This window comes from Trachurus japonicus, chromosome 22, assembly GCF_045865225.1.
Source record: "Trachurus japonicus isolate A0001 chromosome 22, Traja_1.0".
In the NCBI taxonomy this organism is placed as follows: domain Eukaryota; kingdom Metazoa; phylum Chordata; class Actinopteri; order Carangiformes; family Carangidae; genus Trachurus; species Trachurus japonicus.
This window is the reverse complement of record NC_140928.1, coordinates 14772957-14790603: the sequence shown is the minus strand read 5'-3', so window position 1 is coordinate 14790603 and position 17647 is coordinate 14772957. Positions and strand designations below refer to the sequence as shown.

Here is a 17647-nt window from a genome sequence, read left to right as displayed (position 1 = left end):
AAGTATATTTTAGTTTAATATATTTCTATAAAGTGTAATATAGTATAATTATTTTCAAGTGTGTTAAAAGTGTTAGCGTGAAAGTGTGATGTTAGTGTAATTTTTATATATTTATATAAAGTACAATTTGTATAATTACATTTTCAATATACTATTCAAAATACGAATATACTTGAAATACAATAAAGTACACTTTTTTTTCACCAGGGCACATGCAACAGACTTGTTGATGAGGATGTGTATTTTGGGATGTGTGTGAATAATGTTCTTGAGTAACTGTGGTTCACTTGCTGTTTGCAGGTTGCTGCCACAGAGTTATAAATGGTTGTTATGCAGTTTGAGTGTGACACTGCATATTTAATGATTTCACACGTACATGTGTTGTATAGGTAAAAACAACAAACAAGGAATAAAAGAAGAAGAATAAAAGGATTTCCTGGTCTGAAGTAGCTAAGTGAATTTAATGAATTTTGCTTCATCATACATGTAATCTAAGATTACATCTAAATTGGTTAATTTAAATCTAATCTAGCCTTTTGTTTTGAGTTTATATAATTTGCACAAAGCCTCTGGTTTTGGTCATGCTCAAACTGAACTATTATACAATGAATTCCATCTGGCTACTAGTATAGTATAGTATTCATAGTAAAACAGTACAGCAGCCCCAAGACAAAGACAATAGTAAAAGTCTTTTTATTCTATGAATGAAATAGATTTTATGAAATCCTACTGTTGTTGATGCTGCTGTCGTATACAGGAATTAAGGAGAAAAAGGATTGACATTAATGGTTGTGGTTGTGAGTGAGGATGATGCACTTTATAACAAAATTATACGACGCTTCGTGAAGTGGAGCAATGACCAGTTGCTGAGTTGTCCTACCCATGTAAACAGGGACACGACATGCTGGTTAGGAAAGGTTACTTTTTCTTGTAAACAGTACATGGTTGATTCATCAACGCCATTTCCGTTCATTGTGTCTCAAGTACCAGGCGGTTATGAAATCCCCTCTCCAACGCTGTCACACTTTTATGTGCCAAAAACCACATTTTGCCTCTTTCTGCTGAGTTCTCAGCTCCTCCGAGATTCAACATGTCAGCCAGTTATTCTTGTAATGTAGTTTCCTGCTCACGCAAATGGTGTTCGCACTGGTTTCTGGTGCCAACAAGACAGTTGAGTTTCTGCCATCAGTTTAGGTAGAGAGCTAACAGGACTTAAGTATTGTTATTAATCATAATATATTATGCCTCCATATTGCTCTCCTCACGATTTATTACTGTACAACAGTCACTTTTTAATAATTCTGGAAAACTGATTGGACGGTGTCTGTCTAGATAGGGATGGAAGATTATTACTATTATTGTCGGTGGACCTTCTCTACCATGAAACCATTTTAATTTAACACTGCAGTAGTTCAATCATTTATATGAATTATAAAGCACTAAAATAGTACTAAATAGTATCACTATGAATGTAATAATTTCACAACAAACAACAAATATGTGAAGCATAACTATAGATTCACAGGAAGTATTCAGGGAATCAGATGATTTTAAATGGTTGAAATGGCCCTTTAACGCTTATCATCAATCAGTTTTTCTCTGTCCTCAGATCAAAGTAAATCTGAAAATGTTAGCAATTACCACTGACCCAGCCTGACATACAACACACACACACACACACACACATGCAGACACACATATGTCCCAGCATGTGTTACAGTAATGGGCAAATGGATTCCCTAAGAACCGAGGCTAATTAGCACATCTCATTATGAACCATCCCAGGAATAGTCTCTGCTGGGTACATGACAAAGTAATAAAAGAGAGGCGCACATACACCCTGTGTGTATGTGTGTATACGTGTATGCAAGAAGGAGTAAGAGTGAGATCTGGCTTTAGAGAAAAGTAATTTCGAGATCTTAAAAGAATTGACAAATGCAAAGTAAAAAATATTAAATATTGGGCATCCAGGGCCTCAGAGAAAGACGTAAAAATAATGTAACCAGCTCAGTAGTGACAAAGAACTTTTGTTGTGTCTCCTTTTATTTTTCTTCTCAGGTTTGCATGTCTTCGTCTAAAGTCAGATTACTCATTACGTTTCTTCCCCACAATGACAGCATGTTCAATAATGAATCATGCCAAGAATGGAGAACAAAAAAAAGAGCAAATCAATCCTTCGATCATCCTTCAGATGCATGTGTGCCTGTCATGTGTGAACATTGTGTGAACATGGCAGGTGGACATTGACAGTGCAGGTTTAGGTTGAGTTAAAAACAATAAGATTGTCCCACTCTGTCTCTGCACTGATTGATTAATCTTCAGCATTGAGATGTTGAGCGGTCGTCTGTTTTCCTCACTGGATGCCGACTGTGACAGGAGAGAGCCGTCGTTCAAAGCGGAGGATCCTTCTTCCATCACTGGATTTGATCCAGTGACGCATGGCTGACCCCCCACGACCATGTAACTGGTCTCCAGCTGGTCACTTCTATGTCTCTGTGTGTGCCACTCACAGCTAATGAGACAGTAGAGGCTAAAAACAGCACAGAACAGCAGCTGATCCTCTGCCTCGCTGAGAGCATCACGTCTCGCTGAGAGGAAGAGCGAGGCAGGTTGACCCTCCAAGTTACAGAGGTTTTTAGTCAAGAAAAATCTATTTCAGTCTTAAAAACACATAAATCACAAAATTAGATTTATTTTTAAACAATTATTGTTTCCCTTATATTTTAAGTTCAAACATCATCAATGTACAGTAGGCTACATCAGCAAAATTTGAAACAATGACTTTGAAGTTAAAGTACAAGACTTTTCTCATAAAAAAAAGGCCAAAAACAGCAACTACCTTGTGAGTCTGCACTGATATCCACCGGTTGAAGATCTATCAAAATGGGTCACAAACCTACAGTGTCTACATTCTATAGCACCATTTGCTATAGAAGCAAATGGTGCATTTATGAGGGGACTAGTTTCAGCTGTGGATTAATGCACATTTGAATCGCTAGTGAGACTTTACAGCAGCAGGATGGTGTAGGTGGCAGAGACCTAAAATAATCCTGACATGTTTGTGGTAATGAAGGAACATGTCAACCAGTGCAACTGTGTGCATAGTTTATGCTTTTTTAATATAGTTATAGGGACAGTGGAGGTCTACCTCAAATTGCTCTTGCCTAACTGCCACTTGTTGTTCAGTTTTTCAGTCTGTTTTGGGAGTTAAACGTAAAAAAAAAAAAAAAATTAAAAAAACACAGAATATAATCTATATACATTTTCCATATGCAAATGTTGAGAATCGGATGAGCACTGAGTGAATAGTGAGTCTTTGAGACAATAGCGGTCCATCATTTTCCAGTGATTGACAATGTTTGGATAGAAACATTGTCAATATTAGAGTAAAGGACTTCAATCTCAGACACATTCCTCAAAGACATTTAAAATTACTGTAGCCTACATGAAAAACACTGGACCTAAAGCCATTCTGTGAATGTATTATAACTAACATTTGACCATACTTCATCAAACATGCAATTCATATCATAGTTGTTTTACGCACACAGTTGGCCTGAAGAGAGTAGACTTATTTATACCACGGGTTGGTTCAGCCAAGCAATCTGATTTATTAAAGACGAGTTCCAACTGTGCTTTTAATCCCATAAAACATTGCCTAGTTTGGCTTTCTTGGTTGCAATGCTGGCTTCTGCAGCAACAAGGGAGCTAGTTAGCAGCGCCCCTGTTTCGACTCTCTCTTTGATTTGTATGCATTGGCTGTTCTGGAGATATTAATTCTACACTTTGAGGACATTCATCCTCACTGTATTTACGAGCACAGTTTTTAAAGTGAAATGTGCAGATGATGATGACATACCACAAGCTCTTTATATCATTTCAGGTCTTGACTTTTAGTCATATATCTATTATAATCATATATTTGACACTAGTATATAAATAAGGGTTTACTTAAAATGTTAGATGAAGATGTGATGCGTATTAATTTACCTGGTAAATCACAAATTATTATCAAAATGACAATTTAAGACATTCAAAGCAGGTCTCCAACCAGACAGAGTGGACAGACCCCAGGTTGTCTTTGTACTTATGAAAAATCATCAGCGAGATCAGCTTCAGAAAAAATGTATAATAGTTTAGTGACACAGGCCTCTGTAATTGCTCATTTCCCTCCTGCAAGTCATTTCAAGGAAATCTGTGTTTATTTTTGATCTTTTCCTTGAATATAACTACCTTACTTTTAATCAAATATCAAATAATCATCATCATAAATGTGTGTACAGTACGTAGAGCGCAAACTGGCTTCTGTGTCATTTGCTTTGTTTTTTTTTCTAGAGACTGAATCATTTATGAATGACTGCCACATAGGCCATATTACTGGGGGACCATCTGGGACTCACAACCCAGCTCTTATCAATTTCTTATCAAAACGTGACTCGTGAGCTGAGGGTGGAGGAGGAGGAGGAAAGAAAGGAGAAAAGAAAAGAAACCACCCCACCCCTATCTTTATGGTATCCATCCCATTGGTGATTTTATATTTACGATCTCATACCCAGTGTAATATTTCTTTCCTTTATTTACCAAATGATGATTTTATTACCTTTATTTGCCAGTAATAAATAAGGCTGACCCAGTCCTGAGAATACTTTTGAGTTATTTTCCCACTAAGGTAGCTGATGAATGCCACTTGTCACCCATGAGGAGCTGGCAGGCTATAACAAGACCATGATGATTACTTGCTCCAATTAATGCTGCAAGATGATGGATTTGAACTCACCACAGATATCTGGGTGCTGTAATGTCCTAATATGGATCCCATCAGCCTTCCCTCTTCGTCATGTCATCCCTCTCATCCATTTTTCTCCATTTATCACTTCTTCTATCTTACATCACTTCATAATCCCAAAAGGCATTTCCCACTCTCTCTTTCTCCCCATTTCCTGTCTCTCTACAGCTGTCTTATCAATTAACGGCCTAAAAGCCAAAAAAAAAAGCATTTCTCAAAATGTTAAACTAGCTACTTTATTACAGTATTAGGAATTTAACAGAAATCAAGGCAGTGGCGTAGATGACGTAGGGTTGGTGGGTTTTGTAAACCCATGGGCCCTTCTTGTGGTGAAATCCTGCGGCCCCCACACTGCCGAGGATTTTTATTTATTTTTTTATTTTTTGGTTTAAATCAGGGGCGGGCTGGTCATAGGGAGGTTCGGGACGCGGTTGACCGCGGCTGCCTTCTGTCGCAGCGGCAGGTAGCACAGTGTAACATCAGACTGGGTCACTGCATTATGTTGCATATTAAGGGGGGATACGAGCGGGCGCGGCCCCTCCCAATTTGAGCTGATCCATGCGTCTATTAGCCTACATCAAATTAAACAACAGAAGCTGGTCTACAACATGTAAAACATGGTTGTACATTTCCTCTTACCTTTGCTGTTTTGCCGTAAAAAGTTTGTTTTATGGGTAAATCCCATAGACCAGCGGTGCTCATTACGATTGGGTCGATCGCGTGATGAAGAACAAAAAAAAAGTATATTTAAAAAAACACAGTTGTCTGGACAGCAGCATTTTTCTCACAACCGACCTCAAAAGCGAGGGCAGGTCCGCCGAAGCATCATTCCGGGTGAGTCACACTCTCCGCCCGTTGTGTTTGTTGTTACTTTGTTGCTGCTCCACAGAGCACATGGCTACTTAATTATGCACGTGCTGACCATAGCCTATATGGTTGTGCTGAGGCATTCTGGGGGTGGAATATGAGGTGTGTTCATGTCCGCACCATTCTTGGGTCCGGTGTGATTTATCAATGGAATATTGCGGAGAGTTGTGCGTATACGCACAGCTTGATCAGTGTTTCCAACTGTGTTTACGTGCGGTGCGCACGCACGCGAGAGAGGCGGCAGGTTGAGAGGCTGACTGGCGGAGATGAGAGATGGTGAAAAGCTAGCATGATTATTAAAAAAACACCATCTCTGATCTCTGCCCGCACATAGACAGACACAGGTTCACATACAGACAGGGGCCACGGTAAATGCAGCTGCAGCCTATTAACCCCCGCATAGTCCGACAAACGACTGGATGACCAAAAATGTATGGACATTTATTGTGCCATATGGATTCATGCAGTTATGAAAGGTAGGCTACACCGACATATTGTATATGAAGTGTTATGTATGTTCATATACTAGGCTATAAATAAACGTGAATCATTAATAATGTTGGTAGATCATTTTGACTTGGTCACTTGAAAAGTAGCTCTCAGGCTGAAAAAGTGTGAGCACCCCTGCCATAGACTGTAAGGTAAATCCACAATATTTCCAGTTTGAACAGAACTTTGACAGGTGTTAGCTACTAAATCGGTCTGGACGGGCTTTAGGAGAGGCCGAACCTTTGTTGTTTATTTTTTTATTTTTTTTATTTTTTTTCAACTTTATTTAATAAAGTTGTAGCAACAACAACATTTCAGTCTTTCCAGCTCACATTCGTTACAACAGTAACAGCACACTTTATCAGAATCAACCACTGCAGAGATAATGTTCATACATTGTACAATCATTTGATAGAGGTTTTGAGCTTTAGCAGCATCATTCTGAAGGACACTCATCTAAAATATGATTTTTTCTGTCCTCTATTTGTGTGTGCAATGTGGCCCGCTGCGCACGCGGGCCCCTTGGACCTCAAAACCCATGTGGAATACAGCCCAGCTACGCCACTGAATCAAGGGCAGATTAACAAGATTTAAGAGTCTAATTGTAACAATACAATAAAACACATTTTGATCATCTTACTGTAACATGTTGCATTTGAACACTGAAAAAGTAGCATCAGGTTCATCACAGTGTTGCAAGACACTGAAGCAGCAAACTCAAGTGCTATCAACAGTACCACTTATAGACACAATTTACTTAGCATCACAAAGCAATCATGTTTAGAGGGCAAGCCCACTAACGAGACCGAAACACTACAAAGGCCCAAAAATAGAAACGACACAGTGGATTCAATGAGAGAGCTGCAGCCGCTCTTGTGGATCCGTTCCTGTTATGACTCACAAGTTAGTTCTGTTTCTTGATGACGCGGGCGGATGCGTGGGTGACACCGGGGGAGGGTGGATGGGAGCAGCAGATGCAAACGCTTGTGTTCCCCCAGACCTTTGTCTCAGCTTCATTTAGCCGGTTGTTGCTACGATACATCATGGGAAATGACACTCGGACTGAATGCGCAGACAAAACACATAAAGAGCTGCTACGTTTTCACACATTCTGGGAAATCTCTTCTATTTCAGGCACAATTGAAATTTCTTTCCCATATTAAGTTGGTGTGAAGTCAATTTAGGGTTATTTTGCTGAACACTTAACATATTGCTGCTGGTACGGTTAAATAAGGCCCACACTCACTGTGCTTGACATGTTAATTGCTATGGCTTTTTTTGGTCAAATGAAGAGGACGATGAGACTTTGGTTGTATTTGGATAAGCAGGGGGGCTCTACTGTTCTTGCTTTGCTCTCAGGTTGCTTCGACTCATGTGTAGATAATGAGGAGGACAGGGTTTTGGGAGCTGTTTTGATCATTATGAAGCTCAGAGCACTTTAGTTCTGGCATTTCCTCTGGTATTTCCAAAGTTGAAGGCTATTTGGTCTATAAAAGTGTCATTTCTGTGCAGAAAAGCTTCATAACCACAGTGTGGAAAGAATCTTGTGTTAAATAGCCTGTACCCAGGCAGCAAATTTTGTTCATTCAACACTTTGAATTCCTACTTTGAATCACTTCGGTCACATTATGTAATCCCCAATATTTTAATAATATTCCCTTAATACGAAAAAAGTTCCTAGTTTGCAGACACCTGTTCTGTGAGGGTTTTCTGGAGCGATCTGTCTTCCCATCGTTTTGCTTCAGCTCAGCTGTAGCTCTGAATTACCCTCCCTGCTGCGCCGGTGCTCAACACATTTTTCAGATAGATTAATCAAAACCAAAAACCCTGGCAATGTTTCTGTCCAAAGTCAAACTTTATCCATTCAAGACAGCACAAGAAAATTCTCGCTGCATGAAGGAAAACTGAAAAGCAATTCTTTTAATCATAATTTTTTTGTGAGGGGAAAGTCAAAAGTAACAAATGGGCTTGGAATCTGACAGCCTCTGGGCAGCACGAAAAAACATCTAGGACATTGGGTGGAAGTTTCTGTATCCAATGACAGGTCTCCTTATGAAGAGCTTCCAGCCACGTAAGGAGACAGTGATGAAGAGCTCTGAGGTTCGGGGAGATGGTGGACTCATGCCAACCAGTCAGGATGATAGATAATCTACCTGTTGGCATCTTTGCTGCTTCACTGCAACTTATCACAGATCGGGAAATTGACTAGAGACACTGCACTACACGGTGGGAATAGATTTGGCTCAACTACAGAGGCACTGCTGAAGAGACACGTCCAGATCCAGATGGGACAAAGACATTGTTTTCAGCATAAAATATCAATCAAAATGTTCAAAGCCAAAGTCCTACACAAGTCACTTCACCAAACACGTTGACACCGTTAATTCATAAACAGAGATAATTTATGCCTACCAGCCATGCTAGAAACATGGTCTGTCGCTCCCCTAAATTATTTCCTTTGATGATGAATGCTATGCTTTCATCATGAATGCTATGCTTTCATCATCCCTAACTTTCCTCTTAGAGCTACCGAAAGGATCACATATTTAGTTTTGAGTCGTTATCCATACCATATTTACTTTAGGGTTTCTATGATTCCTTGTTAGTATCTTGTGCAGAAATGAACCATGTGAACCTCAGAGCAAAGTAGAGTGGAGTTGCTTAACTTCTACTCTACTAACCCTGCAGCCATGTTTCCTGTAGGCTGGAGCGAAGCCTGGTCTCAGGCCACCTTGCAATAAAGAGGCCTCCAGAAAAGCAGCGGGAAATCAAATTAACATTAGTGTGTGTGTGTGTGTGTGTGTGTGTGTGTGTGTTTAATCGATGCATATCAATGGCATAGATATATAACTTTAGGGTTTACAATATGAAAGCTTTACATTTTAAATTCTATTTACATTTTTACACAGTATTTCACAAACTCTTCAACTGCTCCAATGAGCCGCTGAAAGGTTTGTGAAGCAGCTGCTGATTCACATGTATATTAACACCTTTGAAATTCTTTCTCACAAGTCTCAGTGATGAAAATGTGTCAATGTCACTTTGCACTAAAGGCCTGTATTTATAGGTTTAACAGGGCCTCATTTTGACACTGAGCCCTATTAATTGAGCTCTCCACAGACATCTCCCTGTATCTAAAATAGGTAGGAAGTCCATTGCGGAGGTGAAGAGGGACAAAGTAGGCCAAGGACTCTCACAGAAAATAGACTGTGAGTCACTGTGGGCCCGGATCATCTTGGGAAAGAACAGGAAATGTGAGAGAATGTGGGTTAACAATAATCCTGGAAATTACAGGCATTCAAGCACAAGCGCCCCCCATGGAGTGATCAAGTGAAAAGGTTTTATTCAGATTGCAGTTGCGACTTGATACTCCAACACTGTGGAACAAGCTCCCCCTCAGTTCAGATCAGATGAGTCTGTGTATCATTTTAAAAGGCTTTTAAAAACTCACATGTACAGACTGGCATTTGTGCAATAACTCTAATGTTTTTCACATATTTTAATTGTTGTTTCTATTATTTTATTTGTTTCCATTATTTTATCTTATGCTTGTTCACTGTTTTCTGTATGATGTTTTCTTCATTTTTGTCTTAATTGTTGTATTGTCTCAATGATATTGTATTTAGTGAAGCACCTGTAACCCTGGTTTTGAAAGATGCTATAGAAATAAAGTTTATTATTATTATTATTAATTTCAGGGGGAAATCTTTCATGCTACAATTTATTTGACGACTTTAAAGGAAAGGATTCTGTCTGTAAAATATTGTCATTTCGTAGGGTAGTAAACATCCTTATAAATAACCCAGTAGCACAATAGCAGTTAAAATGAGCTTGAATTGCCTCAATATTAAACTTGCAACCAAATTGCACTAGTAATAAACCAATAATATAATACATATAAAGTAAATATAACATTGCATTGTCACTTTATATACTGTAGTAAACACTTTTGATTATTTTTGCTAATACTGTATATATACACATGAAGTTTTAGAGGAAATATTTTTCAACACGGTGTTGTAGTCGTTTAAGTTTCATTTCGCATGTAAATTCATATTGTAAGGAAAAGATTTACTGTAGCTGTGAAATTGAATGTAGAGGAGTAAACAAAGTACACTTCCAATGTAGTTAAGTATAAAATTAAAATAGCATAAAATAAAATAAAAATACTGCAGAATAAGCGCCTCAAAATTACAGTACATGTGTAAATGCACCCCAAGTTGCTGTTAGTAACCAAAACCACTGCCATCTGGTGGTCTAAATCTGTGTAATACATTATAGTTGTGAAAAAGTTAAGGCTCTCACTACTTTATATGGCAAAATAAATAATTAAAACTAATCACTCGTTTCGTTCACCTCTACTGCCCCGCTGTGGTGATCACTGTAACTGCAGGGTGATGCAGTGCTAAGTGCAACAGTTTCCACAGATAAAAACAGTTATAGTTTCAAAACATCAGCCCATCTTTATTTACAAGTCCGTACAGGACAAAAATAAACATACAGGTGGTGGTGGTGGTGGTGGGCTCAACCCTACACAGAGGTGCGATGGTGAGAAACGCTCCAACCAGCACACACAAACAGTCAAAATCAAAAACAAAGTCAATAAATTCTCTGTAAAATCCTCTACTGAAGTTGTGCAAGTTTCATCATCTCAAGTACAGACACACACTGGATATATTAAAACTTGCATATAGTCTTTCAGCTTATCAGTTTATGCTTCATCACTCTGATCGATGAGGAAATCAACTGTTGAGAGAAATTACCAGAGACTCGTCCGGAGCCGCTTCTAGCTAGACAAAACTTGCTTCACCTCCACTGCATACAATGACACACGGATGGGCACATTCTTGTTCAAACACATACGTTAGCAGTAACGTTTCACACTGCAAAACTACACTATAGGATCCCAGGTCATGTAGGCATAGGACAGATGAAAAACTCAAGGAGTGATATCAGTGTAAATAAAAATTATTGTATTATGATGTGCGTGGTTATTTTCAACATTCAGCAATAACCCACTCTTACAACCGATTCTAAACATTGTTGTTCATTGGATGTTACTGGGACGAGGACATGGGGAACTCAGTAAAGCTGAGGATGGAGGGCACATTCAGGAAGTACAAAGGGGCAGGTGTTGAGGATGGGCTGGTTAAATCAAACCCATGGCACTTTGAGCTAATAAGGGAATAAAATCAGGCATTGGAACAGGCAATAGATTTGTGGTAAGGCGTCAACAAGAACCTTCATTGACACATACACGCACAAGCATTTTACCCATGGTTTTTGTCAAAACTGCATACAGATTGAAAGAAAAGCACTCTCACAAACAGCTCAGTTTATGTCCTCAAACTGAAATCCCATCTTCTCTCAGAAACGTTATCAAAGAGGTTTCATCTAACATTTAGCACATTTTACAGGGAAATTAGTATGTAAAAGACCATACAAGCTTGTTTCTGTTGCCTTTACTCAAAATACAAACAGCCGCGAAGTGGCAGGTGCAAATTTCGATCTCACACGCAGTCCTTTCAGTTACAGACCATGCAGTTCACTCTTCAAACTGTACACTGTATTTTAAGCTTTCGGTTTGTAAATCAGTGTCATATGGTTCAGTGACTACCAATCTATGTTAATCACAGACAAAGGGGGGGCAGGCATTAGAGGTGCAGTGGAGCAAGCAACATACATGATGCTGTGCACATTTGCTAACTCAGTACTGAATTACAAATATTACTTTTTCCCACTCATAAACTGTTGATAAGCCACAGTTATGTCTCTGCATGCGCACTCAATTTGTATTTTCAAGTATGTTAGAGGACTTCTTTAAACAATTGAAAAAAGCATTTACTTGCATCCCTTCGATGGAAAAATCATGAGAAAAAAATCCTGTAGGACTCTTTTTTTATAACAGGATGGATAAAGTGCTCCTTAAGAGTGGGAAGTCCTCTATTTAATTCCAAAAATGTTGACTCAACAGTTTTGCGCCTAAAACAATGCCCTGGATGGACAGCACTGGCACCAGTCTGTTGAATCCTTATTGAAAATAAATTTGAACATAAAAAAAAATCCAGGGAGAAATACACTGAATGCAAAATGCTACACAGTGCTGAAATTGATTATTATTGTTACCATGAGTTGGCTGTCCCCCCCTTCATACTTCACCAGCACTGTGAAGTTCACATTTGGTTTTGAGAGTCTGGGACAAAGTGTTTTTTTGTTCTAACTCTGGCACACAGCTATTGCCTTGGGTCTGAGTAGCAAGGTTGTGGATCCATGGGTACATATTCCACAGGCAAAGGCCTAAAAATAACGAGGGAGAGAAAACACAACAACAACTAAGAACCCAATAGTGAGTTCAAACATTTTTGCCACTGAAAACATTGATCACTTACATCAAAGGTTTAATTATACAAATTACTTTTTAAAAAAATGAAAGAACTTCTTAAAAGAAATACAAAAACTCTACTATCCTATCCTGACTTACATGGAACAGCAGGATCGGGTAGTGATGATAAACTCATGATCAGGCTACTTCCGTCTCACAGCAGCAGTATCTTCTTCCTTCAGGACAAACTTTTTCTTTAAAGCCTCTGAAATCAGAGTTGCAGAGTCCTCCTCTCTGAGGGACGTACAGCCTCTGTTGTACCTGCAGGGACAAACAACAGAAAATACAACCTGATGTAAGAAACTCTTCAGCTATAAAATAATAAACTAATAATAAATAATGTGGTTATGCATGGGATAGAGTACAATCCTACTGTAATTTTACAGGTAAATGTGAGCATATTGATGAAGAATTTTCCTGTGTATTGTACGGCTTTGAAAGAAATGTGCTTACTCATTTGTCTTTTGCCACTCTTGGCATAGATATATGATAATGTAGGAGAAATTCATACATCCAGCAGCTCATTAGTACTTCTGTTACTAACACCAATAATGATAATGTCACTTGATTTGCATTTGTAGGCACATTCTGTTTGTAGTAAAAGTGTCTTTCATGTACACATTTCAAGCAGAAGTAAGCGATCCGGTCGTTTTGGCTAATGCTGCGTTCCAGCATTCCAGCAAACCGTAAATTACAGCTTCAAGTCACGACTTACGACTTTGTAGCGTTCCAGGCAACCCACTCGTGTTTTTCCGACCTGTTTTACCTGTGAAAGTGCACTATAACGGCCACTCGTAACTTCCGACCCGTGAACTCGCACCAGATCGAACTGGTACGACTTCACAGGTCGGAAAAACACGAGTTACGGGCTGCCCTGAACGCACCATAACTTCTTGTCAGCCGACGGAGTTAGCAGCCCCCGTCCTCGTCATGGATCTATTGGTCCTCATCCCTACGTCACCACATTCACGCGCATCCCTTGGCTGCACACACAGCCCTTCATGCCGTTCTCTCTCCTCATTGGATAAAAATTGTAGGATACGAGAAAAGTTTTCTCCTCGGCTCAGAGCAGAGCAGAGGGACTGACAGACCCGTGTTTCGGTCCAAACACTCTATGTAAGTGATTGCTGTCGGAAGATATAACTATTTAAGACTAAAAATATCGCTTACTTCTGCTTTAACACATTGCACAGGGTAGATAAAAATTAATTCATAAATTAGCATAACATTCATTGCTTCAGTGCAATGTCACTGATGTATTCATGTGCTTGATGGCTGCTGGATCAAAGTTCTCTTAACTCTCTTTTGATCTGCACTTTGAACAGTGAATTTCAGCTTCTTCCCCCTGGATGAGGGCTCAAAAGTCCTTAAGGCCGTGAGTCATTTAAAAATCGAGCCAGCCGTCCACTGTAAGTGTCTGGTGTACGGGGATGTAAAGCTGAACCATGACTTACCAATCAGTTTACAGGTTGGACCATTTAACAATTTGATTAAGAGAATTTCTGCTTCTTAAAGAGACAGGTCTCCAAACCATCGTGGACATCAGGGAAAACAGAGTTGAAACTAACTTTTTTAGCCGTGTCCCACTGGAAACTCATACCTGTCTTTGCTCATCTTCATGCGGTTCATATCCTTCAGGATGTCCATAACGTCGGCAAAGCTGGTTGACTTTGACAGAGACACCGTGTCCTCCTCTGCCTCACGGAAGTCCATGCTGGGCCTGTCCAGGTCAAAGGTCGCTGATGCCGTCATGGAAACAGGCGGCAGAGGGTCAGGGACCAGCTCTGACACCACAGAGACCATATCTTTGTCATCGTCCTCTTCCTCCTCCTCCTCTTCCTCCTCTGTGACATCACTAATAACAAAGGAAGCGGCAGCGGTGGCGGCCGGCTGGTAGGGCGCCGTCTCGAAAGGCGCCATGGAGAAGCTCATACTTGTGTCGTCGGGAGAAAGCAGATCAGGAGTCAGGGGGTTGGAGCCTGATGGAAACAAACAAAGCAGAGGAGCAAAATGAGATCAGGTCCAAATGACATTTCTATTTTTATCTGAGCATGAGTGTGCTATCGCTGTTTGCAGCAGCTCTCCTCCCAGAACCTCTTCATCAAATCGCAAATGAACTCCAGAGGTTGTGTTTGGTCACTGGCCTACAAACCGGTGGCAAGACATCTTAGTACCAACGACCTTTAAGAGAATTAGGGCAGCTGGCTTGGCAACCAAAGACTCAGTACCATGAACACACACAGCCCCTCCAAAAGGCAATTTGAATCTATCCTGCTCAAAGCAGCGTCATAAATCAAACAACAAGAGTGTGAAGTTGGATAGAATATCTACAGTGGACAAGTGCACACTGTATTTTCTGCTAGGGGAAACCTACCAGAATCACTTGACACAATCTTAGCGATCTGTGCACGCAGTCTGCTGAGCTCGTCCTGCAGGGCTGTGGTGCGATTTAGCGCTGTGACCCCAGGCTTCCTAAGCCCCTCCACCCTTTTGCCCTCACGGCGAAAGTTGGGCACAGAGGAGTTCCTGTGCAGCACCAGCAGAGGTGTGGGCCGCCACTCATGTTTTAGAGGACGTGTGTCACTCCTGAAAACAGAAGAGTGGGGGGTTAGTGTCGTCAAGCAGAGTTTTTTATTACAACAACTTACTGGGTTGGTGTCCAGCTTTCACTCGGTGCTTCCTTCCGACCTACTGTCCAAGCAAAGAGCTGTACTAATCTACATATAACAATTAATTAGGTTCAGTCTGATACATTCAAAAACACAAAAACCCTATCTTTATTACATTTATAATGGTCTGTTGTTAATGTTAAAAAAAACTCACCAGAGCAAAATCAGCATTTGTGAAAGGTTATCAGCAAAAATATTACATTAGATATTATAGATATTAGATTTTATAGCATTGAACAGCATTTCTTCTATCTGCACGTGCACCCACAAGTTTGAATTTAGGGATCACGCAAGTGTAGTAACTGACTGTATGCTTACCTCACTCTGGCATACGTCTCCTCTTCATCTGCAACAATCCAAGCTATGTCTGCCAAGGTAGGAACTATAGGACCATCCATAGGCCGAAGAGAGGGTAGACCTGGTAGTTCCTAATGCACAAGGGCACAAGACAAGACAGTGTTATATGCAATCTGTTCATGACAATAACAGGGCTATAAGATTAAAAAAAAAGGTCACATTGTATATGACATGTACCTGGAAACATGCCCTTTGTGGAGGTTTGATTGGTAGAGAAGAACCTATTCTTCTCACAACACTACGGGTGGATCCGTGAGGCTTATTCTGCCAGATGGGGATAACGTCCTGCAAAACATAAAGAGCACATTCAGTGTCTCTCTAATACAGTTATCATGGCTTACTGCATAGTTATAGTAAATACATGGGGAAACAAAAGAAAAAGAGACAACAATTGTGAGAGAGTAAACTTACTGTTTCTGTTTCCATTGTGATTGTGGGTTTTTCTCATTAACAGGGAAGTTGCACACCAATGTTTGGTGCTAACAGCTGCAGCTGAAGATGGAGCAGTTCAGCAAACAGATCCCATCCCATGTGCTGGCTCTTGGGATAAAAATGAGTGCTTAGTTAGAGCATCTGCTGGGAGTCATACAAGAGGAGAACTTATACACTACTGAATTTAATGATAGTTTGGTATGGTTACACAAATGATTAATCAAGCAAAACGGAGACAAAAGGTTAATCATTTTCTCAAGTACCGGTAAATGCATACTGTCAACATACTGTCAATAGGCTCTGGATTGGTTTAAAAAAATGCTTTGATTGTGCTTCTTTGCGTCAATAGGTCTTTATCAATGTAATGTTTTCTCGTAAAGGCACGTCTTTACTAAAAAAAAAAAATCTTAACAATCGAACAACTAAGCTGATAAATTAACAATTAAACAACACGAACTGTCGAGCTCGCCAGACGCCAGTCATGGTTCACCGTTGCCATCTCGCAGCATTTTGCAGGAGCAAAGCAGCACCATCGGGGCTAACACGAGCTAACGAGCTGCGCTGTTAGTTTAGATCAGCTGCGTTAACGGCACCGATACAGTTTGTAAACGTTTTCATCGATACAGGGACAGGGCTAATGTCGAAAAAGAGAAGCGGTGCTGATTTGTTTTGCTCTGTTCACCTTTAGCCGGTTGCTACGGGATTCACACACACAGGGACCCGTCCGTTAGCTTTAGCACCACAAGCAGCGGCCCCCAGTTTGACCCCCAACCGCAGACCGTTATTTTTCCACTGTGTTTCGCTCATACTCTCGAAAGGCAATAGACACTGCAAGATTGTGACTTACGGTAGATTGTAGTTGAATCTCTGAAAACTACAGCACTTGGTTCTTTGCGAGTAGCGGCTCCTTCTCCTCTTCGTCTTTCACAGCTCTGTTGTCGTTCGTCAGGCCGGAAGCCAGTGCCTGTCGTTCCTGTGATCTGATTGGCTGCAGCCTCATGACCTCACTCTACCAGAACTGGTCCTCGAGCGCCTCCTACGGGTGGAGGTTGGCAGTGTTGGATACATCATGTCAAGGGCAATGGACAATTTATATAAAGTTTGTATACTATAATATATATTTATTTTACTTACCCTTTTTAAAAAAAAAAATTGTATATCATTTCACTTAAATATCAAGATTTCTGCTATATTTTCTCAGTCAAATGGATGATAACTATCTTCAAATCTTTGAAATTTCACTGCCGTTGGACTTGGATTACCTCAGCATACTCTTAGCTAGAAACTTTCAAACTTTAAGCCATCACATGACTTGATCAGCTATTGAACTTGCAATTGACTTTTTGATATTTTCTACAAATGATCACAGTTCAGTGCTCTTTACTGATGATTTTTTTAGTTTATGATGAGGCATGAATGGTGAGGGCACCATGTAATAAATTCAGCTTTGACTTCACACACTTGCTTGAGACATGGATGTAAACTGATGTGTATTGATTTGTTTATTTAGCCTAAGTGTCATGCACAACTGTGTCCAGCCCACATGGGCTCACAAGACACTAGATAATATAAATACATACAGTAGCCTACATTCAAAGATGGCTAACATGTCTATCTACAAAACAAAACAAAAGACTCCAGGGACTTCTTGCTGTGGAAAAAAGG

The 17647-nt window shown here is 40.1% G+C and overlaps 1 protein-coding gene across 2 annotated transcripts; it reads right to left on the bottom strand.

Moving 5' to 3' along the window:
* Nucleotides 1–10579: 10579 nt before the first annotated feature.
* On the bottom strand, nucleotides 10580–16938 carry mtfr1l (mitochondrial fission regulator 1-like). Of its 2 annotated transcripts, none has more exons than XM_085766842.1 (8): nucleotides 16830–16938; nucleotides 15962–16123; nucleotides 15728–15835; nucleotides 15512–15621; nucleotides 14899–15110; nucleotides 14125–14503; nucleotides 12624–12785; nucleotides 10580–12439 (listed from the first exon to the last, which is right to left on the bottom strand). In XM_085766842.1, exons 2-7 carry the CDS (start codon nucleotides 15974–15976, stop codon nucleotides 12668–12670), a joined length of 942 nt encoding a protein of 313 aa, XP_085622968.1. In that variant the 5' UTR covers nucleotides 15977–16123; nucleotides 16830–16938; the 3' UTR covers nucleotides 10580–12439; nucleotides 12624–12667. The 2 variants fall into 2 exon arrangements, with proteins under 2 accessions (XP_085622968.1, XP_085622969.1); XM_085766843.1 differs by having other exon boundaries at nucleotides 15962–16090.
* Between the last annotated feature and the right edge of the window lie 709 nt (nucleotides 16939–17647).

Coding starts and splice junctions, on each gene's coding strand:
- mtfr1l (XM_085766842.1), bottom strand. Junction 15,622..15,727: donor CACAAAGGGCATGTTTCCAG/GTACATGTCATA, acceptor CTTGTGCATTAG/GAACTACCAGGTCTACCCTC. Junction 14,504..14,898: donor GATTGTGTCAAGTGATTCTG/GTAGGTTTCCCC, acceptor TGTTTCCATCAG/GCTCCAACCCCCTGACTCCT.